Source organism: Urocitellus parryii, chromosome 8 (assembly GCF_045843805.1).
Source record: "Urocitellus parryii isolate mUroPar1 chromosome 8, mUroPar1.hap1, whole genome shotgun sequence".
Taxonomy (NCBI): Eukaryota; Metazoa; Chordata; class Mammalia; order Rodentia; family Sciuridae; genus Urocitellus; species Urocitellus parryii.
The window spans coordinates 33,625,333-33,652,422 of record NC_135538.1 but is presented as its reverse complement, the minus strand read 5'-3'; the positions used below and the strand labels follow the sequence as shown (position 1 = coordinate 33,652,422).

At 37.2% G+C, this 27,090-nt stretch overlaps 1 protein-coding gene across 1 annotated transcript in view; it reads left to right on the top strand.

Moving 5' to 3' along the window:
* The window catches only part of L3mbtl3 (L3MBTL histone methyl-lysine binding protein 3), a 114,154-nt gene that overhangs the window by 76,614 nt on the left and 10,450 nt on the right, over nt 1–27,090 (top strand). Inside the window, exons 17-20 of the mRNA XM_026380900.2 lie at nt 1,183–1,297; nt 2,913–3,015; nt 11,233–11,382; nt 23,583–23,662. Of these exons, the coding sequence (XP_026236685.1) occupies nt 1,183–1,297; nt 2,913–3,015; nt 11,233–11,382; nt 23,583–23,662 (448 nt within the window). The remainder of the gene's footprint in view (nt 1–1,182; nt 1,298–2,912; nt 3,016–11,232; nt 11,383–23,582; nt 23,663–27,090) is intronic.

Sequence of the window (27,090 nt, the reverse complement as noted above, 5' to 3'; positions counted from 1 at the left end):
GCATTTTTAGTTTTGGCAAGCTGGTGAAGCATTGCATCTTGTGGCTTTAATTTGTAGGTTTTTTTTAGTTTTAAGTGAAATTATCTCTTCATTTGTTTACCAACCACTTATATTTATTTTCTTGATAATGAGCTATTTCTGTCTATCATATTTCTGTTGGGAGTTTTAATTTTTTATATTGATATATGGTTTAATAAAGATTAAGGAAGAAGGTACTTGATCACCTGGGTAATTTGTGTGTTTTTCAAGTTTCTTGTGGGTCTTGTTGTGGTTGTATTTGCCACTCTGAAGCTTTACATCTCTTACTTAGTCAGATTGATCAGTCTTTATTTTTTAATGGGTTTGAGTTTGGTGACTTGTCATGATTACAAGTAAATTCACTCATGCAATCTTCTACAATATTTGTTGTTCAGCTTTTAATTTTGGATTTTTAATTTGAATTTTTAATCCATTTGGCATATATTGCCTTAGAAGGAGTTAGAGATCTGTAGACTTTAAAAAAGAAATCACTGGGGGGAAAAGGTAAAATATATAAGGCATTTCAGTATTTTCTCTCATTTTAAAAGATCAAAAAAATATATGCTACCTAAAAGATGTAACTCATTCCTAGTGACATTGACTGAAAGGCCAGCTGCCCTTTTACATGGTGACCAATAAAGTTGACAACACTGACTTCTTTGTATCTTTGAGAGATATTGTACTGATTTACAAGGAAAAAAAAAAGATATTTAAAAATGCATTTAGTGGAGAGGTATTTTGTATATATTTGGATATATTTGCAGGAGGGAATTGAATTCTTTTGTAAAATCCTTAGTTAACATCTATTTGGAAGGTCTTCCTCTACACTCTTCCTTTCTGTCTCCCCTTGTTTTCTTCCCTGTTTTTTTTAGTTGTTTCAGCAATATTTATTGGGTGTTCGATGTGGAGCACAGGAAGATACTGTAATACTTGCTGTACTCACGTTACTTATAATGTTGAAAGATATGCATAGTACACCTGTAGAACTGATGTTCAGAAGCCTTTGGCATTTTTTGCTTAGATACTATGTTGAAGGTATTTAAAGGGCCTTTGGTCTCACGGTATGAATTTGTAAGTTAGGAGAGTGTATGTAAAGTTATGCTATGGGCAGAACTTCTACCGTAGGAATTTTTGTGACCATTAATGTCCTGTTCTGTTCTATAGGTTCACTTTGATGGCTGGAATGGATGCTATGACTACTGGATAGATGCAGATTCTCCTGACATTCACCCTGTAGGCTGGTGTTCCAAAACTGGACATCCTCTTCAGCCTCCCTTGAGTAAGAGACACAGGATAACTTGAACAAATATTTCCATTTGCTTTTGTAGCATGTGTAATTTTTTAAAATCCCTTTCCCCTTCTCTTTTTATCTCTACTGAATATTTCTACACTACATAATCCTTTTTTATTAGATTTTTAATTATCATAGTCAAAAACATAAAGGAAAAAAAATAGTGCCTGGAAAAGTATATAGATATTCCTTTACTTTTATTAAAAAATAAGCATTGCTTTCTAAAATTAGTGCTTTGTGATCCTCATGAGTTGGGAAGTTGAGGCAGGAGAATCTCAGTTCAGAGCCAGCCTCAGCAACTTTCTGAGACCCTATCTCAAAATCAGAAGAGCTAGGGGTGTACCTTGGTGACGGAGTGCCCCTGGGTTCAATACCTAGTACTGCCCAAAATAAACAAACAAAAAACCCTACAACAACACAACAAAATATATACAATGCAGTACACACACACACACACACACACACACACAACACACACACTAACTTTTTGAAAGACAGTGTGTCAGAGTATCTAAATTTAATGTACAACCCTAATGTAGACCTTATAGTTTTGCAAAATATTACCAAAAGAAACTGGGCAGTGTAAATGAGATCTTCCTCTGTATTATTACTTACGACTACATGGGAATCTACATTTATGTCAATAAACATTTCAGTTTAATTCAGTTTTTAAAAACAGATGAACAGAGTATTTAACATATCATGGTCTCAGTTTTGGAGGAGGATAAATAACTTTTAGAAAAAACATAGGAAATATGATATACTATAGTCAGGTTTTTTAAAAAAATATCAATGTTCTTTATTTACTTTACTTTTGGTTACTGCTTATAAACTGCTTATGGGCAATTTATAAGTCATGAAGAATGTCAATATTGCCACGGGAAGATTTATAAGACAACTTAAAAACCAAAGGAGAGTGTTTCTGAGCAGTACACATCTATATTGTACCTTTTATATGGCAAAACAAAACCAGAAACTTGATACGTGTGCATATACACATATAGATTGAATCTGAATGTTTAGAGGCACATTAGGGAGGGTAAAGCTTCCCCTATGTGGCCCAGATGAAAGGTCAGAATACAGAGAAGAGCCAGAAAGGGGGTTTGTAATCCTTATCCTGTATTGTTACATAGTGTTTGAAGTTTTCACAGTGTGTGAGTATAGGTAAATTATATTATCTACTTGATAAATATTGCTTAAAATTTTCTCATTAAGATTTATCTTATGTAATTAATGGAATTCTGAGAGAGATCAGAGTTTACCATTTCACTATTGAAGAAAGAAAGATAAATCATGTGGACTAAAGGCAAATTGCAAACTCATGTTATTTGAATCACCTATAAGTTATTTCTTATTTATCCAGTTCTACAAGTTTGTATATGTTGTGAATGAAGTCAGTGAGAAAACTCCATAAAAATAGAGATTTTTAATATGGTTTTAACTTTTATAGAATCTGCTTGTTTTTCTGTTTGTATATGTTGATTCAAAAATTGAATTTTTAAGGACTTTTTTCTTCCCCTTTTCTGATCCTAAACATTTAATTCTTACCGATGTCTGCTTAACTTTTTGTCCCACTTTCTTTTTCTTTTAATTTTATTTTAAGGCCCATTAGAGTTAATGGAAGCTTCAGAACATGGTGGATGCTCAACCCCAGGATGTAAAGGGATTGGCCATTTTAAGAGAGCCAGACACCTGGGCCCTCACAGGTAAGTGCTCAGCATACACTACTGCTCACGTGACACTTATTTTCTTTCTCTCTCTCTCTCTCCTCTCTCTCTCTCTCTCTCTTTCTCTCTCTCTCTCTCGGTAGTTGTAGGTGGACATAATACCTTTATTTTTATTTATTTATTTTATTTACTTATTTTTCTGCGGTGCTAAGGATTGAACCCAGTGCCTCACATATGGTGAGTGCTCTACTACTGAGTCACTACCCCAGCCCTTCACATGACAAATGCTTAAATGGTCATATGATGGCTTCCTGTTCTGTGTGTGTGTGTGTGTGTGTGTGTGTGTGTGTGTGTGTGTAATGATTTCATTCTAATAGATGTGAACTAATTTTAAATTTAGATTCTATAAGAAACATGGTTACCATGGTGACTGTGTAAAATTGAAGCATATATCTGAAGTTAAATCTTGCTGGGAGAAAAATGCATTCATTGTTTAAAATAGATTTACTCCAGCTATTTGGCTTTTTGTGGCATTCTGCCTTGTTTTATAGATGGGTGGCTTCTAGTTATTTTAAGTTTGTCATTAGTAATGAGAAGGGGCCTTGTTGAAAATATTTGGTAGAATATTATGTGATTGGGTGACTTAATAGTTTGAATAATGAGAAGTTAGAATGTTGTGGATTATCAGTGAAGATCACAAAAAAGCACAAATATAATCAAACATGAGAAAGTGGAGTTGAGAAGTGTTTTTCAATATTTTTCTCTTGCTCATAACTAAAAGGAAACTAATCTCTGCATTTAAATTTAATGTTATTGTTTAGTTGATTTGGTGATCTTTGTAGATATTCTGAAAATATTAGTAAAATACCAATAAATTCTTGTGATTTAACTGGAACTTTCCAAGGAACAAAAACATCATCCATTTGGTGTGTATTAAAATAATAATTTGTCAGTGTGTTACAAACTCATGTTATTTGAAATACCTACTATGACAAGTTATTTCTTATTTATCTAGTTCTCCAAGTTTATATAGGTTGTAAATCTAGGTCTTTAAAAATTCTGAAAATTTTCTACCTAATCCTCCAAGTATTAATAGGAATTGAAAGATTGGTATAATTATTTTCTCCTGGGTATAGTTTCCTCTTTCTTTCATCTCTGTGACCTCTAATCATGCTTATCTTCTTTTTGCAATACTCTTCCCCATTTCTTATGAGGATCAGTATGTCCCAGAATAAAAAATCTGAACAGAGGATGATGATTCCATTTGCAAGTATCCATTTAGCAATCCTTTTTTTGGATTAATTTACTGGATTAATTTAAACTGAGTTTAAAATACTACATCTTGGAAGTTATTAAATATTGCCTAGTGAAAGCAGCTGAATTTTTCAGGCATTTATATAAGTGTAAATACCAGAAACAATTCATGAGCATGCTAATTTGCCATTGTACATTTAGTAAATTTTTTTGTGAGCAGCCAATAGAACAATGAATACATATCGACCATTTATTTACTCTGTGCAAGGGATTGCCCTAATTGTTCTACATGTATTGGATAGCTTTCAGAACAACCCGATGATATCAGAGCTGTTACTTTCCCACAAGATTTGGTGAGACCACTGAGACACTAGAGAGATTTCATAACTCGCCTTACAGCTGGTTTGATGGGAGCATTGTATAGCTTGAGGCTCTGTATTCTTTACCACTCCCCCTGGCTGCTTTTCAAGGCACTACTCCATGAATCATCATCTACCTAGCCTTCAAAGACTCATGTACTGATGGAACTAGATAGCTATACACAATTTAATTAAAATATAAGATACAAAACAATAATTAATGTTGAAGCTTTGTCACATTTACCTTAGCACTATACAATCCCATGACATTCACTGGACTAAAGGCAAATTGCGCAAATGTGAAGGAAAAGAATAAAGAAATTCAAAATACAGGTGAACACTGACAGTGTGCTGTTGGGATGCCATTGAATTTTTATTTGATCTTTGGTGGTCAAGGGCCTCTGGACAGAGGAATGCAGTTCACAGAATGGGTGGGAGGCTCCACCTTCTGCCCAAGTGCCCTCTGCTCTTCTCAGCCTTTGGACCGGGTTTTCTTAGGATCCCTGACTAGGCTGTCCTATTTTCGACTCCCAGTGTTCTTTATTCTGGCAGGATATTAATCCTTAAAAGGCCAGCCTGCTTTTCATTTCTTTAGTAGGCTCATGGAATAGCTTGCTGCATCATGGATATTCTTTGAAAGGTTCATTTCACTGGCAGTTATTTTTGTCCTTGCAAAGAGTGCTGCGTTTAGGAGAACATAATGAGAAAATTCTCTCTGGATTAATTTACTGAGAAACAGCATAAATCAAAACACACATTCTTTGCTTAGATAACAAGGAAAGATGCTCTTTTAGCATGAAGATAGTCCGTTTTATGCACACATAACGAAAAGGCTGTGTTTTGACTAGCATTTGTTGCTATCATCTCTGAAGATTATAAATTGAATTTGATCCAAGAAGTGTTAGAAACAGAACATGCATCTCAGTAATGAAGTTTGAGAATGTGACCTTTTTTTAGGAATAAAAATGATCAGTGAAAGTGTCATTTGTGGGGTACCATGTTTTCTAGGGATATTTCTCACCATATTGCTTAATTCTAACCCCCTAGTAAAGCAGCATTAATAGCAGTAATTTGGTAGGATGTAGCAGAAATTTCCCACACACTATTCCAAGGACTCACACATTTGACCTATTTAATATGCTCCTCAAGTCTGTGAATTGGGTACCATCTTATAGATGGGAGGCTGAGGTTCGATGCCTAGGTGTGTGCCCAGGAAGAGTGTCAGAAGAAGCAGGATTCACCCCAGCCCTGATGGGCATCTGCGTCTCTGCATATGTCTGTATGTTGGCTTTCCTGAGAGAGCCTGTCTTGTGTTTTTTGTCAGGACAGAGTGTGAGAATGATCATAGGAACATTTAAACTGGAGATCTTGCCTGATTATTTAAATAAATATGCTTCCAGTTATAAAGTTTTTAAAATGGCAGTTGAAAGTAGTGAGTTCAGGTGCTCCCTTCACCTTACCTAATGAGCAGACCAGTGTTACCTAGAAAAAATAGCCCCCCTGAGAGGGACCATTAGGCAAGTATTTGTCTAAATGGCTGATATGGAATTATTTGCTAATGGAGCCACATGCAGCCTAATAGAATCCTTAAAAGAGAGAACAGTGTAATCCTATGTTCTATTCCTCTGCTCTGAAGAATTGTGTAATGGAATACACATACATTGTTTATAGAATGAAACCTTACTAAGGTTTTGTCACTAGAAGCTTAATACGTGAAAAACTACAAATTATTACATGTATTATAAGAATGTAACTCTTTGTATCAGCACTAGTGACTTTTCAAAGTTCAGGTACAATTTAAAAAATAACTTATATTTATACATTACAGAAGAAATAGTAAACAGAATACTCAGCATTTCTAATATGATTAAAAAAAATCACAAATCTCTTGTGTTCCTTTAAGCAGGAGACATAGGAGTGACCTCAATTCCTTGAAAACATGATTATTTATGAATTGCAGTATAGTTCTTATCCTAAGGGGGAGTCAGTGTGGATGGGTGAGGTACTGAAATACTTGGCATATGTCTGTGTGTTGGCTTGCCTTGAAAGGCATCAGGTAAGAATTATTTTACAAAGTTCCTTGACCTTGAGCCAGCGCTTCACCTTTCTCTATCAGTGTCCTTATTTGTAAAATGGGTGACAGTAGTATCTGACTACCAGGAGGATGTGATAAAGTACTTGGAACAGTACCTGGTACTTAGTAAGTGTGTGGTACGTTTGAGCTGCGTACGTCTAGAGAACAGGTGGCAGCTTCATGCTTACAAGATGGTACTTTCACATCCATTTCATTGTCATGGATTAGGAATAAGAAAATTGTTCAACATTCCCATGCACTCTTTACCCATATGGCACAGCAGTTAAGAGACAGCCAGAGCTCCTGGTCAAACTCCACCAAGAACTATTTGAGTGACACTTCCCAGTTGCCCTGTCCAAGCCTTAGTTTCTGCATCTACTAAAATGAGTATTGTAGTAGGAACTACTTCCTAGGGTTGTGAGAGATGAATTTGGTAAGACACATAGAGCACCTAGCCTGGTAAGGTGCCCAGAGAGGTCACAGTTTACTGAGGATGATAAAGAAATAGCCTGGAAAGTTGTGCTTGATCCTTACTGAGTGGAGGACAGAGCAGCAGAGAGCGTTTAGAACCAGGCTGCCTGCTCTCTTGCACAGCATGCCATCCCTTTAGGGCTGTGGCTGCTTGTGTTTTGTGGCATCCCCTTTCTTCATCACCTCCTGCTTCAGTAGCCAGTGGCATCCTTCTCCGCCCCACAGGAGCGGCAGAATGGATGGTGTGCAAGCATTTTTTATTTTTCTCAGGGCTCAAAAGAAGTGAAAGGGTCAGTGTAAAGTCAATAGCTGATCATCACAGGGCTCCCTGGGTGGGTGGTGTTTACCTGCTCATTAGTAAATTTCTGCTGAGAGCCTGTGGTTATTTTCCCTACTTTGGATTGAGAATTTTGAGATTCCCTTCTGGGCTCTGGCAATCTGTTGTCCCAAGGAGAGAGAGAAAGAGAGACAGAAAGAGATTGATTTAGATAGTAAGCATCATCTGACCAGCATTTCTGCTTTTCTCTTGGCTACCCAAGTTTACAAAGGTGATCAAGAAATATCTGTTCTTCTTTCATTTATTCAATAAATATATGAAGTCCTGCCCTGAAGAGCATGTAATGTAAGTCATCTACTCTGTGCCTATGATGTTTAGCTGGGGACCCAACCATCTAAGAATCCTGCCAGTCTTTGTGTTGTTGGGACTGTGAACAGGACCTCTATGTTCTTTTATTTGCTTTGTGTCCCATCACGTTCCAAGGTGAACGTACACACTGTTGTTCACTGATCGCAAAGCCACAATAAGTGAACTTAACAATAAGTGAAACTTGATGATTGTGCTATTCTAGGATTAGCAGCATATTGTCAAAAGAAACAAAAACATTGTCTTTGAATTTTTTTTCTTCTCTTCTGTTGTCAGAAAAATCCAAGTAGATAAATTTGCAATAAACATATAAAATAAGAGGAATCAATGATGGTTAAGATCTGAGGCAGGTTAATGTATTTCCTTTGTCAGAAAAAGAGAATAGGCCAGCCATACAGTAGTGGATGCCTGTAATCCCAGTGGCTTGGGAGGCTGAGGCAGGAGGATCGTGAGCTCAAACCAGCCTTAGTGAGGCCCTAAGAAACTCTGTGAGATCCTGTCTCTAAATATAAAAAAGGGCTAGGGATGTAGCTCAGTGGTTAAGTGCCCTTGGGTTCAATCCCTGTTACCAAAAAAGAAGAAAGAAAAAGAGAACAGGAGTTAGCAGGAGGAGCTAGTTCTGTTTTTACTCTTCAGGGATGGGGGACAGGGAGCAGGATTTACTAGAGATGATAAATTTTGGTCTTAAACATATCTCTTATTAGGTAACTTAGGATATCTGAGTAGAAGCATTTTGTAGACATTTGGATTCTGCCTAAAATCAGGATCAGTGTTAGGCAGGTGCCACCTCCTGTAAGGGTCTGTAAGGAAGGAGCCCCTCCCATCCCAGTTAGATGTTGCCATCCAGGTTTTTCATCTTGAGAAGTGGTATGAAGGCAAGTCAGAGTTAGCATCTGCACCTCTATGAAATTGAGGAATAGGTCGGGGCGTGGCAGGGAGCCTGTGGTCAGTGGCATGAGTGTTGGGGCCCAGGAGCCCCATCCTATGCAGACCATTCCAAGGGACTATGCTGGTGCACCCTGCTCTCTGCCCAAGCCTAATCCTTCAGCCTTCCTCTGTATTCCTCTTCTCAGTAAGATGAATAAAATAGAGCACTCATTCGGCTGAGCTGCTTCACTACTATATGACCTTGGACAAGTAGTATTTCTGCTTGGATGGCTAATTCCTGGTATGCCCCAGATCTACTTATCCCTAGTCATTCTTATCTCAAAAAAAGGACAAAAGTGGTGTTTCTGTTACCACCAGTTCTTCAAGCCAGAAACCTAAAGGCTGTTTTACATACCATCCCTTGTTCACTCACAGGTCACGTTGGGATCACAGAAGATGCTATGGTGGTCCTTTTTACTTTTCCTCCATTTCGGCCACATATATGCACATCTCCATCGTGTCTTTACTCTTAAATTCTTACCTTGCTCCAGTTTTGCCCCCTTGAGATCTAGCCACAAGGCAGCCTGAGTGATTTTTTTTTTTAAAGTTAAACCCTATCATTCCCTTACCTGAAGCTCTCCATGGTTTCCAATAAACCAAAAGTAAAAATTTTTACTGCAGACTGCTGGGCCCTGCATGATCCTCACCCTGTCTGCATCTCCTGGTTTGCCTCATTCTCACATGCTGCCCAAGCTGGTCTGTCTCTCCCTCAAACACTTCTGGCTTTGTGTCCCACATCCTGGACCAGTCTCCCCTACGAGTGGACTGAGCATCTGCTTTCTGACCATTAGGGCTCTGCCCAGATGCTGCTCCTCCCAGGAGACCTCACATCCTCTCTTATGTCATACTGTTTTACTTTATTCAGTGTGAAGTTCTTTAACTTATTTGGATGATTGCATTGCCCATCTCCCCATAGACTATCGGCTCCATAAGATCAGGATCTAGTCTTTTTATTTTCTATTATATTTCCAATGCCTTGAATTAGCACATAATAAGCATTTGATAAACACTTGCTTGATAAATACATACAAAAATATTGGAACAATTAAAGACTGAAGTTACTGAACTTTTTAAGCCCTAGTTTATCTCATGAAATGCTTTCTTCATAGTGTGTTGGGAAGAGTAAGCAAAATGTAGCATGAAAAGCACTTAGCCCTATGCTTGATTGATAGTAAATGCTCCATAAATATTACTGGCTATTGCTTTTGTTATTGCTGGGTTAACATTATGTGAATGTATATCAACATATGATCAGGTGTTATTTACTTTTTTCTTTTGCTTAAGCAGTGTACAGTAGCATGTAGTTAAATGATATAAAGGTTGCATTTTTTTTTACAGGATATTAGCGATAAATTTTATAAGCCATTATTACAATTATCTAGTAGGAAAAACTCTTCTTTCTTCCCAGGAGTGTGTATCAGTGTGTACCGTCTTGGTGGATGGTAGGTAAATAAGCATTGTTTAAAATTTCCCCTGGGTAATTATCAATATTCTCACTATGACCTAAACTAAAGAAAAGAACACATAAGACGTGAATATAATTTACCCAAAGAAAAATCATTTCCAGATTTAAGAAGATTTCCTGGGGCTGGGGCTGTAGCCCAGTGGCAGAGTACTTGTTCTTGCATCAGGAGTCTCTGTAGGCCCTGAATTCCATCAGAACCCCAGAGTGGAGTCTGGGGGTGCTTCCTATAAACAATCAAGGTAGACAGTTAGTTAGAGAGGTCAGTGAGATACAGGTTCTCACTTGTTTGGGGTTCTTCACTTGTTTTGAAGACTGGAATGCTGAGACCCAAGTACAGGTGTCTACCTAAATTAACAATTAATGACCTTGATTTCCTTTGCTTAGATAATAGGAGCCATCATCCTCAGACCTCGGAGCTGACCTGCAGGCACAGAGAGGGAAGAGAAAGGAGCTACAGGGGTGGTTGTCCGAGTCAGCTTCTGGTCCCTTATCATATTAGGGATAGGATTAGGAATATGTGTGTATTTTCTAATACATTAGCTCTAGGTGCAGACCTGAGGATGGGAATGTTCCACAGGGGGTCCTCCCTCCTTTGGAGGCAGCAACTGTTACAAAGGAAATTTAGTAGCTCTTGACTCTCTGGAGCCTGGAGGATCCCCTTAGGAAGCAGATGTGCCCCATTGACCAGATTAGTCTCTCCTTCTCTCAGGAGCCCTCCTGTGATGTCTTTAAGCATTTTCTTCTCGGAGATTTGCACAGCGTTTTACCCTTGAACAATACAAAGGAAAATTTTCAATGACCATTGCTTAGTTTTAAAGATTGCAGCAAATTGCTTCTTAAGAATCTATGCAAAGGCATGTTGTCTATCAGACTTTACCTAAATTATGTTTTAAAGATACAGTATTTCATACAATAGGTTTGATCATTCGTATAAACATATATAAATATACGTAACATACCCAGATCAGTTTTAGAATTTTATACTCTGTAGCCTGTCATTTAATTGAAAGAAGTAAGTATGGTCTAATGGAAATGTTCTTTTCTTTTTCTTTTAATCTGTTAGTGCTGCCAACTGTCCCTATTCAGAAATCAATTTGAATAAAGACCGAATTTTCCCAGACCGCTTAAGTGGTGAGATGCCTCCAGCTAGCCCATCATTTCCAAGAAATAAAAGGACAGACACAAATGAGAGCTCTTCATCTCCTGAAATCAGGTAATTAAAATGATGATATTTGTGCTGTTGGGAGGCACTCTTATTGAAGAGGTTGCCTGTCTAGGACATTTTGTGTTCTGTGGTAATGCATTCTCGTGCATTGTTGAAAAGGCACTTCATCTATGAAATGATGGTAGGATTCAGTGCTTGACAGCTCCCCCTCTTCCATCCTGACTCACAATTTCCCAAGAGATCAAAGAGTCTTTCCTCTACTTCTTCTTGTTTTCTTCTTAACCTTAACACAAATCTGGCTATGGTGGCTCATACTTGTAAATTCAGGGACTTGGGAGATGGAGATGGCTTGAGCTCAGGAGTTCAAGGCTGGACTGACCTCCATTTGAAAAAAAAAAAAAAAAAAAAACTAATTTCAGTGTGTAGCCCAAGGCTGGAAACACTGTCTTTAGTAGGTAAAGAAATGGTCTTCCATTTCTTTCCTAGTGCATTTCCTTCTTTTCAGGAAGATCTTAACTAGTAATGTTTTACTTTGATTTGTGTGTATGTTTTAATAGTTTTCAAGTGTCTTATTCCATTATGATGAAAATGGCAGATGTGTCCCTTTCTAACTTGTGGAGGGACAATGACAGAGCAGCAGTGACCTGATGTCAAGTGAGAGAGGAGAAATAGGGGCAGGACTCTGCTGGTCATAGGATTTGATCCTTTTCTGTAGAGAGCCTTGGAGCCTTGTTCTTGAGGGTTCACATGTGCTCACTTGCTTTAATTGCATCTTCTCAATTCACTTTTTGCATTGACTTTGGTGAAAGCTGCAGTTTTAATATACAGGAAAAAAAAAAACTACCTCACAGACATTGTAGCTAGTTTTTTTATGGAATTCTACTTTGCTTCTCATTTTTTTCCACCTAACCAAGAAACAATAAGAAAGGTCCACCTAGGGCAAATCAGTAGTATAACAAGAAGTTAGAATTTTAAAAAATGACAAAGATGATCAATTTGAAAAAAAAGTTTATATTTCATTATGTTTTTATTAGTGCCTTATAATTATGCATGATATTGGTTTATTGTGACTTTTCCACAAATGGACATAACATAATTTGCTCCATGTCATTCCCCAGTGCTTCCTGTTTCTTTTCTCACCTCCCCTCACAATCCTCTTCCTCTGCTCTATTGGTCTTCTATTTATTATTTTGTTTTGTTTTGTTTTTAACTGGTACATTATATTTATACATTAAATAAGATTATTTGGAACATATTCAGGAATGCACATAGCATTACCAATTTTTTGCTTAATTAAAAAGTATTTAATCACTTAAAGCCTAGAGGAAGTAAGTAACCTCATATTGATTAAGAGCTTCTATAATTCCTGGTGGAAAAGTTAAACTTTCCTGAAAGTAAATTATTATTGGTAGATTAAAAAATATTTATTGAGTATTTTTGATGCTATACTAGGTATTATACAATGATGGTTCTCATTTCTTCTAGATATTTTTCTCAAATGTTATTTCCCTGAGTAAATACTATCAGTGATGCAATCCTTTTCTGTTCAGTGCTTTCCCATTTATTTATTTAGTGATGCTGGGTATAGAACCCAGGGGTGCTCTACCACTGAACTACATCCCAGCCCTGTTTATTTTTCATTTTGAAACAGGGTCTCACCAAGTTGTCAAAGCTGGCCTTGAACATGCAACCCTCCTGCCTCAGCTTTCTGAGTTGCTGGGACTACAGGCATTGCCCCAGCTCCTGATAATAGCTTAAGATGTACAAACCCAAGGGACCCTAAAAAGTTGATGTTACTAAACTTTGTCAGGTTTTTTTTCCTTGTCTGATGTTAACACTTAGCTTCCTGCCATTAGGCTCCAAGCTTGACTATCTAATCTCTAAATGTAGCTTTTAAGCTTAGATATTTCTCTGCAAATCAAAAACTATAATGAGATTTCATCTCACTCCAGTCAGAATGGCAGCCATCAAGAATACAAATAATGCTGGAAAGTGTGTGTGGGGAAAGGGACATATACACTGTCAGTAAGATTGTAAATTAGTAAAACCATGATGGAAATGAGTATGGAGTTTCCCCAAAAGACTAGGAGTAGAATCTCAGAATGACCCGGTTATACCATTCATCAATATTTATCCTAAAGAATTTTGAGCATACTGTAGCAGTACATGCATATCATGTTTATAGTAGCACAATTCACAATAGCCAAAACTATGGAATCAGCCTAAGTGTCCATTAATGGATGAATGGATAAAGAAAGTATGGTGTAGTATTTGTATATATACATATATATGTGCATATATAATTTGGTATAGTTGATGTGATATACATAATGTGAAATATGTAATGTGACATATATGAACACATATGAGGGGTGTGTGTGTATAAATGGCACATATTTATATGCACCATGGGGTTTTATTCGACTATAAAGAAAAATAAAATTATGTCATTTGCAGGAAAATGGAAAAAACTGGAGACATTATGTTGAGCAAAATAAATCAAACTCAGAAAGTTAAGGGTCATATGTTTTCTCTCATTTGTAGAAGCTAGAGAGGAAAAAGGAAAGGTAGGGGCAAATTTCATGAAAATAGAAGGGAAATCAGTAAAGTTCAGGAAAGGCTCCAGGGGAAGTGGGGAGGAAAGGAAAGGGAAAGAGTGTTGGGGAACACAACTGACCAAATTATACTGTGTGCATGTACAAGTATGTATCAACAATTTTCACTATTGGCATAATCATAATGCACTAATAAAAGAAAAAATATTAAATATTTCTGATTCATATCCAAGGTGCAAACCAATAAATAGTTTAGATCCAGCACTGTAAGAGCACATCATAGTGTTTTATGTTGTCGTTGTACTTTTCTTCATAGAAAAGGAGTATAACTTGGTGATTCAAGGCATATGGTACTACTTAGTTAAATCTTGGCTTCCCTACTTCTTAGGAGAAGACAAATTGCTCTTTACGTGTTATTAACCTCAGAGTTTGTGAGATGGAAAGTTTAAATATAATATAAAGCTCTTATAATTTGATTAATGAGTAAAAAAGCCCTTTATCAATGTTAGTGGGTTTTTTGTTTTATTTTTTGTTTGTTTGTTTGTTTGTACTGGGGATTGAACTCTGGAGTGCTTTACCACTAAGCCCCATCCCCAGCCCTTTATATGTATGTGTGTGTGTGTGTGTGTGTGTGTGTGTGTGTGTGTGTGTGTATATATATATATATATATATATATATATATATTTTTTTTTTTTTTTAGACAGGGCCTTGCTAAGTTGTTGAGGCTGGCTTTGAACTTAAGATTTTCCTGCCTCAGCCTCCTGAACTGCTGGGACAATAGGCATGTGCCACTTGGTGCAGCATAAATGTTAGTTTTTATTAATGAGGTTGAAAAAGGAATAGTTTACAATTTGTTTCATGATACAAGTGAGTATCCCTTATCCAAAATGCTTGGGATCTGAAGTGTTTCAAATTTAAGCATATTTGCATGGACTTTACCAGTTGAGCATCCCTACTATGAAATTCTCTAAAATTGCTCAAGAAGTTTCAGGTTTTAGAGATTTTAGAAATTTGGATTGGGAGAGCTCAATCTGTTTTTCTTTTGTTCCTTAGGAACAAAAGCATGGCTGGCCAATTTCTTTTATATTCCTGGGTTATGCTTTGGAGAGATGGCTTAAATAAGATGGTTCATGTAATATCAAATTATCTTTTCTTTTTTTTTTCCTGTAATTATTCCTTGCCTGGATATAATTTTCCACTCAGATTTTAGCAGATTTTCTTTGCAGCATTCCTAATAATTTGCTAAAATGCAGTTGCCAGTCTTTTCTTTAATGTACTTTGTGACAGCAAGAGACAGTTTTGACCCCTAGAAGTAAATCCTGAGACCAGGAGGTGGTTGCAGGTGGTTTCCTTGGGATGTGAAGAAAACATGAGTCAGGGAGTGAAGAAGGGGACAAGGAAGGAAAGGAAACCAGAAGAAACATAGTTGTCATACTGGTTGCCACCGTGGGCAGCAGGAGCACAGATCTGGGAAAACTCTGAGATGCTGTCCAAACCGCACATCTCAGAACTAGCCCAGTAAAGGGATGAGGGAGCTGAACTGTGCCAACACCACTTCTGTTGCACCACAGTGAGGCTGCACATGGCATTCCTCAGCACATCTGCCTTGCTGCATGGCAGCCAAAGCAGCCATTGCCCCTGGAATCCTGCAGGAAAGCAGTGCAGGTGGCATAGGGGACATCAGCCCCATGTGTGCTTGCCGCAGTCTTGGCTGGGCACAGAATCACAAGCCACTCACACCTTGTAGATTCAAACAGCAATTCTTTATTCCCGAACTCACACCGGCCCTGTACAAACACGTTCTGGGGAAATCCCAGTTCTGCCCGCACAATTCACGTCCCAAAATACTTTCTGAATTCCAAGAGAACTCAACGGGAACTCAGGCAGCAGGAACGCCCTATTCCCAGCAGCAATAACCTTAAACCTGGAACTTCCCTAAACCCAGATAGTCTTAAACCGGGAACGCCTTAAATTTGTCTTAAACGGGGAACGCCCTAAACCCAAGGAGCGAGATACTTCCTAAAACCTGCAGGATACTCCCTAAACCTGGATCCACCCTGGTCCTTGAGCAGGGTCACCTTTCTCAAATACACATGCAATGTCACAGCGGATTTCCAAGGCAAGTCCATTTAACATGGGGTACACTAGCAAGGAAATTTCGATTCGTCATTCCTACTTGGCAATGGCCCTCAGCATGTGCTGAAGTGGCAGTGGGTGGACAGGGTGCTGATAGCAAGTGCTGTACCATCCCACGTCCCATTCACCCGTTCCACATGCCAAACAGCCCCTAGAATGAGTGATACGCTGGTGTTGCTTTTGGTCCAAGGCTGATATAATATGACCAAGAATAAATGAACAATTGAACGTGTGTATTCTGTACACACTGTAGAATTATTTTAAGTACTACTTACTCGCATAAGCCCACAGGAATTACTGATGTTCCATAATAGTAATTCCTAAAGTAAGCTTCATGTCAGATTCCCGCAATGTCTTTAAAATTCAAATTTGGGAACCTTTCCTAGATCACCAGAATTTTCTAGGAAAGAAACTTGGAATTTGCATCTAAAAATTCATTTGAGTGTATCCCTCTGCTTAAAATTTTTCAGTGTCTTACCATTACACTAAGGATTATGACCCTACTTCATGTGGCCTACAAAGTCCTGTTTCAACTAGCCCCTGCTGAATTTCTCAGCCTTGCCCCCACCAGGCCCTTTTATTTAACCAATGCTTCATGCATCCTGGTCCTCAACCATCCTTTTCTCTCTACCCCAAACCTCTGTGTGTCTTCTGGCAAATCTCTCATCTTTTGTTTTGCATTAACTGTCCCTTCCTCGGGGAAGCTTCTTCTGATCCTCCAGACTGCCAGTTCTGCCCTTCTGTCATGCTCTCATATCACACATCCTGATTCTATTAAAGTGTTTGTGTACTGTGCTTAATGATACACTCCATAAAGGCAGAGACTGCGTCCTATCTCACTCTGAATTAGCTTCAGCCCTGAGCATATTGCCATGCATCCCTCAACATGTAATGGTGACCTTGACTCATCTGTCCGTCTTCAAAGGAGACATGCCTGTCATATAGCCTAATAGGCAGTAGCTCTATACTTTCTTTTTGTTCACTTAAAACTCCTACATTTCCAACTTTGTAAGATCACCATACCAGATATCTAAGGAGTAGTTATTAAATAAGATAAATTCCCCCAAATACATATCTACATTTTTTTTTAAATAAATGAGGTTGATACTTTCCTGTCTGTTATTGTTTACCATCCCAGCCACACGGATAATGATACTAGAGAAGTAACAGCATTTGTAAGGAATAACAAGGACATGGATGAGCCTGAGACGGTTATGGAGGCCTGCAGGGATCAATATCCTAGTGCTTCTGCACCCAGGGAAGCTCTGCCCTACATTCCACAGCTCCCTGCTTGACTCTTCTCCCTGCTGAGTGCTTAGACTCTGCCTGCAGAGACTCATGAGCATTTCCTAGTGCCTGTCCAGGTAGAAACATTTTTTTCCCACTCACCCATTCATCTGTCTGAAGTGTAAGGAACACCTGTGCTGAGCTGGGGCTTTCCAGAAGGTGATGGCCTCACTCCATGGCAGCAGCCATCTCTGTCCCTGGCATCGGATGGTAGCTTTTCCTGGTGACTGATAACGATTCTACAAGTCCACAAGCTGAGTAAAAGAATATGTGTATTTCTTTCTGTGTCTTAAAAAAAAACATGGGTCTCAAACTTAGAATTGCACCTGCATTATCCAGAGTGCTGTTTTAAAAATGTGGATTTCAGGCACTGCTTCCAGAGATACTGTCAGGAAAAGGAAGTTCTCAACCCAGGATGAGAAGTTCTCATCCTCATGTTTAACAAGCTCCTGCAAGACTTCTGTATGCGGGGCTTTAGAAAATGCCATTGAATGTAAACATCCTTCCCCGGAGTAATGATTCACAATGTATTATCAATTAGAAAACACTAGGCATCCATCCTACATAGTCTAATTCGCATGAGGTCTGTCCTACAGCTGCTTGTTAATTGTGTTCTAAATTAGGTGCTATCTTTATTAAAAATCAATGTTTTACACTCCCATGTTTAAACTTGTGTAGATATAAACACAGGAACAATGAAGCATATTGAAAATGCCTGCTAAATGCTTGTATTTCCTTGTATAAGACAAAGGCCCACTGCTAAAGTAATCTAATGAAAAAAAATTTAGTTCATTATATTTATTATAAGCTATTAAAATGACTTCTTAGTTGCAGGGCCCATGTTTTCACTCTGAAATTTACATGGAACAGGTTGTAGGAATTGCTACCATCAATCTGATTTGAAGTTTTAACACTAATACAGTTTTGCCAGTCACACTACACAGCCTCTGTACCTTATTAAGCAGGTGGGCAGATGAGCTAACATAAAATATCAGACTACAAGTCTAAATACATCTATTTACTTTGCAAAACTATCACACCAAGCAGAATAAAATTAGTTTTAGAGCCAGAGTTCTAAAAGATTACCAAAGTTAATTAGTAGTCTTGGGGAACTTTGTTTTTCCTCCTGAGGTTTTCTGGGCCTGAGGGCTTGGTGTGGAAGATTAGAGAAAGTCATTTCGCTAACCAAGCATTCCCTGGCTTCGCAAAGCCTCCCCTCCTTTTTGTTGCTGGGCTGCCACATATGAATTAGGTGCTGTGGAATTTTGAAATATTCCTGCTCTTGGGAATCTAGGTCTAATCTGTACAGTCGTTTGTATGCACAGGAGAAAATCTCAGTTTTAGTTAAACCCTCACTGAGGTTCTGATGCCAACTGCTGTGACGCCAAGGCAGCCATTCCAAGTGTAAGGGAGGATGGATGTTTCTGTTAGATGCCTATGAAGTTGTCGCAGCAGTATTGCAGCAGAATCTTGACTGTCTCTAATTCCTACTCAGGGGACTCTTCCATGAGAAGGAGAACAGCAGTGACATCTATTCTCTTTTCCACAACAGCAAAAAGTTACCAGCGGTCTCAGTCTGTCTGTGACATGTCATGTTTATTTCCTAGTTCTCGCCTTAGTGGACAGGGCTTTCCGTTCCATAGGAGGATGGAGTAATTGTTCAGTTTTTTCCTTAGTATCTTGATAATACTCACTTGATTCACTCGTTATATTGCTTTATTATGCTCCTTCACTAATATGTGTTCCTTATGTGAACTTCTAATTTAATGGGCTTCTTAATCAAAATGTCTTTATTTTTAATCATTAGAGTGAGCTGTGTTTACCTTGGGCCATATTTATGAAAACTTGATTCAGTAAAACTTGCTATAGCTGGATACAGTGCCACACACATTATAATCCCAGTAACTTGGGAGGCTGAGACAGGAGGTTCACAAGTTTGAGATCAGCCTTAGCAACTTAGGGATATCATGTCTCAAAATAAAAGAAAAAGGACTGGGGATGAAGCTAAATCACCCTGGGTTTAATCCCCAGTACCAAAAAATAAACAAACAAAACGATTGGCTATAGTATCATTTATTTCAAAAGGAATTTAATTTTAAAAATCCCTTATTTGAATGTAAACCATAGACATAAGACTTTTAATCCACTGGTTTCATTTTCCCAACCTTTCTGAATTCCTTTGAGGGTGGTTATTTCCTTGCCTTGAAGCTTCTCAAGGTTCTTCATTTATAGGAACAAGCATTTTGGAGACAGGTTAAGTATTTGAAACCTACAAAGCGCAACCTCGGGATTCTTGTATGATCTTTACCTATATGTGACCTCTGCCCTGGTATTAAAAAACAAACAAAAAAATTCCTGGGGATGTGCAAATAGGCATCCTTTTGAAGTTCAAAACAGAAAAACCTACATTTTATTAATGGCTTTCTGGCATTCACTGTGCCCCCGCTTCTTACTAGGGGTACTAGTCCTTTTCAGCCCTGACAAGGCCCCTATGAGAGTAAAATGACCCACTACAGAAAGAGAAGGGTGTGTTGTGTGTTGATTGGCTTTCCATTGTTGAAATACCTGAGGCAATCAACTTAAAGGGAAGAAAGGTTTATTTTGGCTCACCAGAGGTTTTAGCCATGGTCACGTGACCCTGTTACTTTGGGGTCTATGGCATCATGGTGGGAAGTTGGAGGGTGGCAGAAGAAGTCTGCTCATCTGGCAATGAGATAGCAGAAGGAAGGAAAGAAAGGAAGGGCCAGGGTCCCAGTATCCCCTTCAAAGACATGCCTCTGATGGCCTAGCTAGACCTCCACCTCCTGAATTTCCTCCACCTCCCAATGGTCCACAGGCTGGGGACCAAGGCTTTAACTCATGAACTTTTTGTGAACTTTTCAGATCCAAACTATAGCAGGTTATTTCAAGCTAGTCTAAGGAGTAGGCCTTTTGCACTTGGCCTGTGGCAGTGTGTCTGAGGCTGGGCTGACAGTCACTGAGGTTTAAGCTTCTGACGTATATGGCACATTTCTGCTAACATTGCATATTCTACTTCCTCCTTACATACTGAATTTAGAGAGGTGGTTAAAACGAATACATTCTTAAATTGAAGCAAAATTATTTATTGTTTCATATATTTTTCCTCTATCGTTTTTAGCACACTGGGTACCAGTTGAAACATAATTGGTTAGGGATTGTTTTAAAATGAAAAATAAACAAACTTAAGGAAATACAGCTGTATGCATTCAAATGTCAACTTATTCCTAGGCATTTACTCTTCTCATGTTTGTTTCCCTAATATTTACCACAAGGCATAATTAGAGTAAGATAGTAAGACATCTAAAACATGCTGCTTAATTACAGAGGAAAAGAGGATGCTGACTCACAATGAACATGTTTTTCTGAGTGGATTCCACTGTCTTGATTAAAAGCCAAAAGAGTATTCTTGAGTAAAATTTTGCTGATTGTATTTCAGTATAAATTGAAGAAAACTGGTTCTGAAAAATTCTAAAATCCCAGGAGAAATTGCTATATTCTAGGTGCTTCTTCCCACCTAAGCTCACTTAACTCTGATCAGGCTTCTGGTGATGTAGGTGCTGCGTTACACTCCCATCCTTGGTTCCGGCCACACTGCTCCTCAGGAGTAGACCTGGCCAATAACCCAGTCAGTTCAGCTGTAGGCACCATTACTTGAAAACCTATTTTAATATTCAAAAGATACAGATCTGCAGGTAATTTTATCCTAATATATTAGTAGTTGGAAAATAGTCATCACTGCCAGGTGTCATGCTCCTGGCTCTGTGCTAAGCACTTTTAGACATTTTTATTTTAGTCCTCAAAATGCTCTCTGTGAGGGTAGCTTATCCTTGTTTTATAGATAGATGATGCACCTGAGAATTAGGGAAAATGAGTGACTTGCTGCTGAAGGTCCTGTGAAATGAATAAGTAGCAGAGCTGAAATTTGAACCAGGTCATCTTGCTTCCAAGGATGTAACCACTGTTGCTGGGCTGCTTTCTCTGTGTTGAGACACACCCATCTCTAGCTAGTGTGTGCTCCCGTCTAAATAACTATTGGCACCGAGAGATGTCGATCAAGGAGAGCAGGTCAAGAAGCTTTTAAGTTGAGTGATGTTGTAATATTAACAATAGTATAAAAATATTTCAGGTTTTTAAAAATCTGTCAGGAAGCATATCTTATATTATGCTGTAGAATATACTGCTATATTATCCCAAAGTTTTCACATTCTGATATAAACATACTTTGTCTATAATTGAAAGACTATGTAACTAGAATAACTTTTGCTTAGGAAGTTGAAACTGTAGAACAAGGAGGGCCAAAGGTTTTATTTTCCCTTTCTATTTTCATTAGAAAGTGACTTGAAAACTTACACAGAGAAGTCTAAAACTTATTTTTAGTCTTTGCTCGGTCTCTTGAAAAAAAATTACTCATCAAAGTTTCTAGGAACATCACAGTAATTAAGGAAATATATTTTCTTTGACTCTGGGTAAAGCCACTTTTAAGTTATATCATCACAGTGCATTTTTCCAATAAATATCAATATAGCTACCCATAAGCAACATTTTTCATTGGCTACAATCAGTACTTACTAAGATAGAACTTGACTCAAAGAATATTATTTTCAGTTTAATATGAAACAAGTTTGTAAGTTTGTGAGTTAATTTTTAGTGCAAAGTACGTCGATCTTAACATCATAATCACAAAGTGTGACTTCAGGGCACTGCTTTAACAGAGAAGAAAGTTTTCTATCAATACCTCAACTAACATTCATTCTTCAGTTATCAGTGATATTCTTACATTTATTTTACTTTCTCTGGAGTAAGAGCCTCTGCCATTGAGTTGACCGACTACTATACCAAACATGCTGGAATGGATTCATTAAAAATCTTATTCAGAGCTTTCTGAATTTCTTGAAAAAATACAATATAATTGAACAACTAAAGTGATTTTCCCCATTCTCAACTGAGCACAAATAGTTTTAAAAAAAAAAAAAAATTTGGGGGCTGGGGATGTGGCTCAAGTGGTAGCGCGCTCGCCTGGGTTCGATTCTCAGCACCACATACCAACAAAGATGTTGTGTCCGCCGAGAACTAAAAAATAAATATTAAAAAAATTCTCTCTCTCTCTCTCTCCTCTCTCACTCTTTAAAAAAAAAATAAAAATAAAAATAAAAAAAAACAAATAGTTTTAAGCAGTTGTGACTGATTGTTTTTACTATGAACCAAGCCTAGGAGGTCAGGTTCAAATGAAATTTCACATTTGCTCTTGGAAATAATCTTTTCTAAAACATTGATTGCCTGCTTACTATGTTAGCATCATTATGTTACATTGTTATAATTTTAAATGGAGTATAAATTACTATTTTGTAATTAAAACTGTAGAACCTTTTATGTTTTGTTGGGATATTTTGTTTCATATGCATTTGCCTTGTTCTTTAAACTCAACAATAAAAGAGGTCTGGGTGAGAGTTTTACAAAGCACTGTAATATGTAGTCAGATAGATACTGTATCCTAGATAGGGGAAATTACAAAGTGAGGTTTATTTTGAACCTTGAAAATGGAATACATTGGGTTGAAATTTTTCAGATCTCTGAAATTTAGCTTTAAATAAGTATCATATGCCCAGTTTCATAGAGCCATTTTTGTTCCTGGCTTAAGGGAAAAGATCTAAATTAAGATTTTTAATGAACCCATTTTATTTTAGGCAATCTGTACTATGTTTAGTTTAGTATTAGGTCATTCCTGGTCAAAAAGTGATAGAATCAGTTCAGTTTATGGATTTGACCTAATCAATCCAAGAAAAACTTCCTCAAATTCAGATTGATTTTTATGGACCAGTCTCAGCTTCAACCCCAAGTCCTAGGAACCCGAGATGTAAAATGGTGTAAATAATTGTCCAAGACTTCCAAACCTTCTCTTTTTTTTCCCCAAATTGAAGTCTTACCAAACAGAACAAGTAAAATGTATCATGAATGCATGAGAAATTATTACTGGGTTATTATATAGCTACATTTTCCAGAATAGGTCATCTTAATATTCTTAGTTTTAAAAATCTCTTTTCTGAATAATAAAAAATTGTTGATGAGGAAAGTGGGGTATTTGTAGATGTTGTTAGTGTTGTTTTGTTGTAGAACTACATAGCCTTTCTAATATTTTGGTAGTACTTGTTTTTTAAATTAAAAAAAAAACAGTTGTTAAAATATAGCTATGAACTATTTTTTAAAATGCTCCTCTTATAAAATACAGAAACACATTTTTTTTTCCTCAGAGACCAGCATGCTGATGATGTCAAAGATGACTTTGAAGAGAGAACAGAAAGTGAAATGAGGACATCACATGAAGCCAGAGGTAACTATGATATTCTCATCTTATTGATGGGTGTTACTCTTAATATTCAAGAATGTAAAACTCATAATTATTGATTGGGGATGTGGCTCAGTGGTAGAGTGCTTGCCTAGCATGCGTAAGGCCCTGAGTTTGATCTCCAGCACTGCAAAATAAATAGAATTTAACTGGAATACAGTAGTCAGATTTATATTAAAGATCAGCTTTATTTGGTTGGTTTATTCCTTAATGCAGGCAATAAAAATTATTTAGCATGTAATTCATAATGATAAAGATATATTCACAATGTGTTTCATATATTGTATACAGCTTGGTAGGAGACATTCTCTTGGTTCTTGGGCTACATTTTCTTTAGTATTATTGGTGTTATTTGCTTAATATGTTTAAAATTCAATTCAGAGTTTATATGAAATCCAAATAGAATATGATCTCCATTCAGTATTACAAAAATCATTTGAACAAATGTTTTAAGTTATATTAGAGAAAGTAATTTGACTCACATTATTGTTTAAAAGGCAGTAATTTAATTAAGTTGTAACCACTGCTAGTCATGGTATAGATTGTACTTATTAATTCACATATAACTTATTATTTGTTTCTCATAAGAAAATGTCTGGTTGTCAGTGTGATGATTATTCTTGGAGACTTTGCTTTTCACGTACCTTTTTTTTTGTGTGTGGATATCACATAAGATGTGAGAATGGTTCCTAATGACTCTGCAGTGACCTACTCGCTCAGTGGTGCTTGGGTTTCTGTAGCTGATTGTCGTAAAGCAATAATTAATGACTCATTTGGAAGTTATGTTCAGCACTGTCCACAGCATGTTTTATGGCACCACATCCAGATCCTGCAGATGGCCAGGGTTCAGTAGGGTTCACTTGCTAGCTGTGTGATCTTGGACATGTCATTAAAAACATCTCTTAGTGTGTCTGTTTTTCATCTCTCCAGAAGGAGTAGGTGACATAACTTCTTCCTGAGGTTGTAGTGAGGGAGAAACACAATAACATTTTTACTTCCTTAGACCAGTGGCTGCCACATAGTAAGCCTGTGCAAGGATTTGATTCTTTAAAATGTTTCTGGTCATTGAAAAAGAAGAAAAATATCTAATTTTTGAAGTTTTTGTTATCAGGGCTATGTCTAGTTCTCACACAGAGGCTCAGTCTTTCTTTGTAGGCATCGGTCTACCAAAAGTTAATAGCATGGCCTTCATTAAGTCTGGGCTCTGCCACATACTAGCCCTGTGGCTGTGCCTCAGTTTCTCCTGAAAAAATTTGATGTGGTCCCCATAACGCACACATTGAGTCATTCTGAGGATTAAATATACCACTTTTGTTAGTACTATTAATATTGTGGGAAATAATGTCTTTGTATCTCATTGATGGTGCAGATCCATAGTAAAAATTTCTAGGTCCTGAACTTTTGGAGGGAGTAATAATTTAAAACACTGTAGTTTAACTTGATGACCTATTTAATTTTTATTTGCTAAATGATTTTGATAGTTTTTTTTCCCAGAAAATTACCCATTTCATAGAGAATTCTAGCTTTATTAACATTTGATATGTATGGTCTTCTCTCTCCCTACTTTTAGTTTCTATTTTTATTTTTCTATTTTTCTTGATTTGAATTTCTTCTTGTAATTCTTTGCAAAGAAACATTTCTAGAATTCATATATAATTCTTAATTTTGTGATTTTTTCCAGGTCATTTATTTTTATTATTTTGAACCTATAAAACCAGTAGTTCAGTATGCATATTTTAATTATTATCTTTTTGTATTGTGAAAGGAAGCCTAGTAAAATAAGTTGTGAACGTTTTTTTATGTAAGTGTTTATGCGAGATTGGCCTATAATTTTCCTCTTTACTGGCTCATTCAACTTTAGCCTCCTAAAATGAATTTGATAACTATCTGTCTCTCACATTTTTTGAAACATTTTGAGTAAGTGTCCCATAAAATCAGTTTTTGATTTTTTAAATTCTAATTAGTTATACGTGACAGTAGATTGCATTTTGAGACCTTATACTTAAGTGAAGTATAACTTCTCATTTGTCTGGTACATGATGTAGAGTTACACAGGTTACGTAATCATGTGTGCACATAGGTAATTATATCTGATTCATTCCACTATCATTCCAACCATAAAATTAATTTTATCTGTAATGAAATCATTTCATTTGCTGTCTTTCACTTAACATCTTTCTTAAACTTCCTTTATCTTTTTGAAATGAGTGGATTTTTTTTTCATAATCATTTTCTAATGGAGAGTGTTGTCTGGGGGTTTGGTGGTGAGTGTTCTTGGGAATGGTACCAATGAGACACTGAGAGAAATAGGTTTGGATAGGATGAGAAGGCGAGTTGGGATGTGATTACAAAAGAGACCTAGTCCTTGCCCTAAGTTTCTTCAGAGTTATCCCAAATTTAGGTGAGAGAGCCAGGCTTTGTGTCTGATTGAGCAGACCTCAGATCTTGGCCAGAAGTGGGTGTCCTTAGGTAAAGAAGCTCCCTCTGTTTTAGGGCAGCTCTTGGAGAGGGAGGCAGCTCTGAGCCTTCAAAATGCAACAGGTAGAAGAATGGTGGCCTTAGCATGAAGGGGAATTGAGTGGCCTGTTCCAGAATTCACTGTGTCTAGACAGTTGTTTGGCCTATTTTTTCTTTTAAGAAAAATCAAACAGAAGAAATGAAACCAAAATACCATTTTACACCTGTGAGATTTGGCTACCCCAATTCAGTCCAGTCTTTTGATTTTAAAAAATGAACCTGGTTCTTAAATGCACTTTTTTTTTTGCATGAATATTTCCTGGGAAGTAATGTGCGTTGTTGATTTTTTTTTTTTTTTTTTTTTTTTTAGACCCAGGTGTTCCTTAGAACCAAAAAGTTTCCTTCAGGTTTGACTTTTACTTTTACTCTGTTTGTCTCTTTCCTGACTAGTGATTTCTGTTGTTGGATTGGAACCAAGAGTTGATATGTAAAATATTTAGCAGTTTCTTTGGCAGCCAGCATTGCATAAAAATGGTTGTAACCTGCAGTGGTCTTATTGCTCCAGCAGGGTCTCACAGCTCCCCGCTGTATCATGAGTTTCCTTCAGATCTGTGTCTTGGGGAAGCTCCACAAGGGCCCAGTGTGGGGTGGAGAGGTGATTATTATCAACCACTGTGGAAGAGTTTTTAATATTTTAACAGCTTGTGCATTTTTTGATGTCCTAGACATGTTTCCCACATTAAAATAGCTCATTAACCTCTTCTGATATCTAGTATTTACTGCTTGTAACGTGGATTTTTAATAGCAGTGTGTTTTATTTTCCTATAATTTCCAATGGTGTTGTCTTGTTCTTCTCTTTTCATACCCTATTTTTTGTTTAGTAAAAGTGATGTCCCCTGTGACTTACTAAAATTATTAAGCTTTGTCAATAAATCAGTGCTCCCCTTTTGATGTTT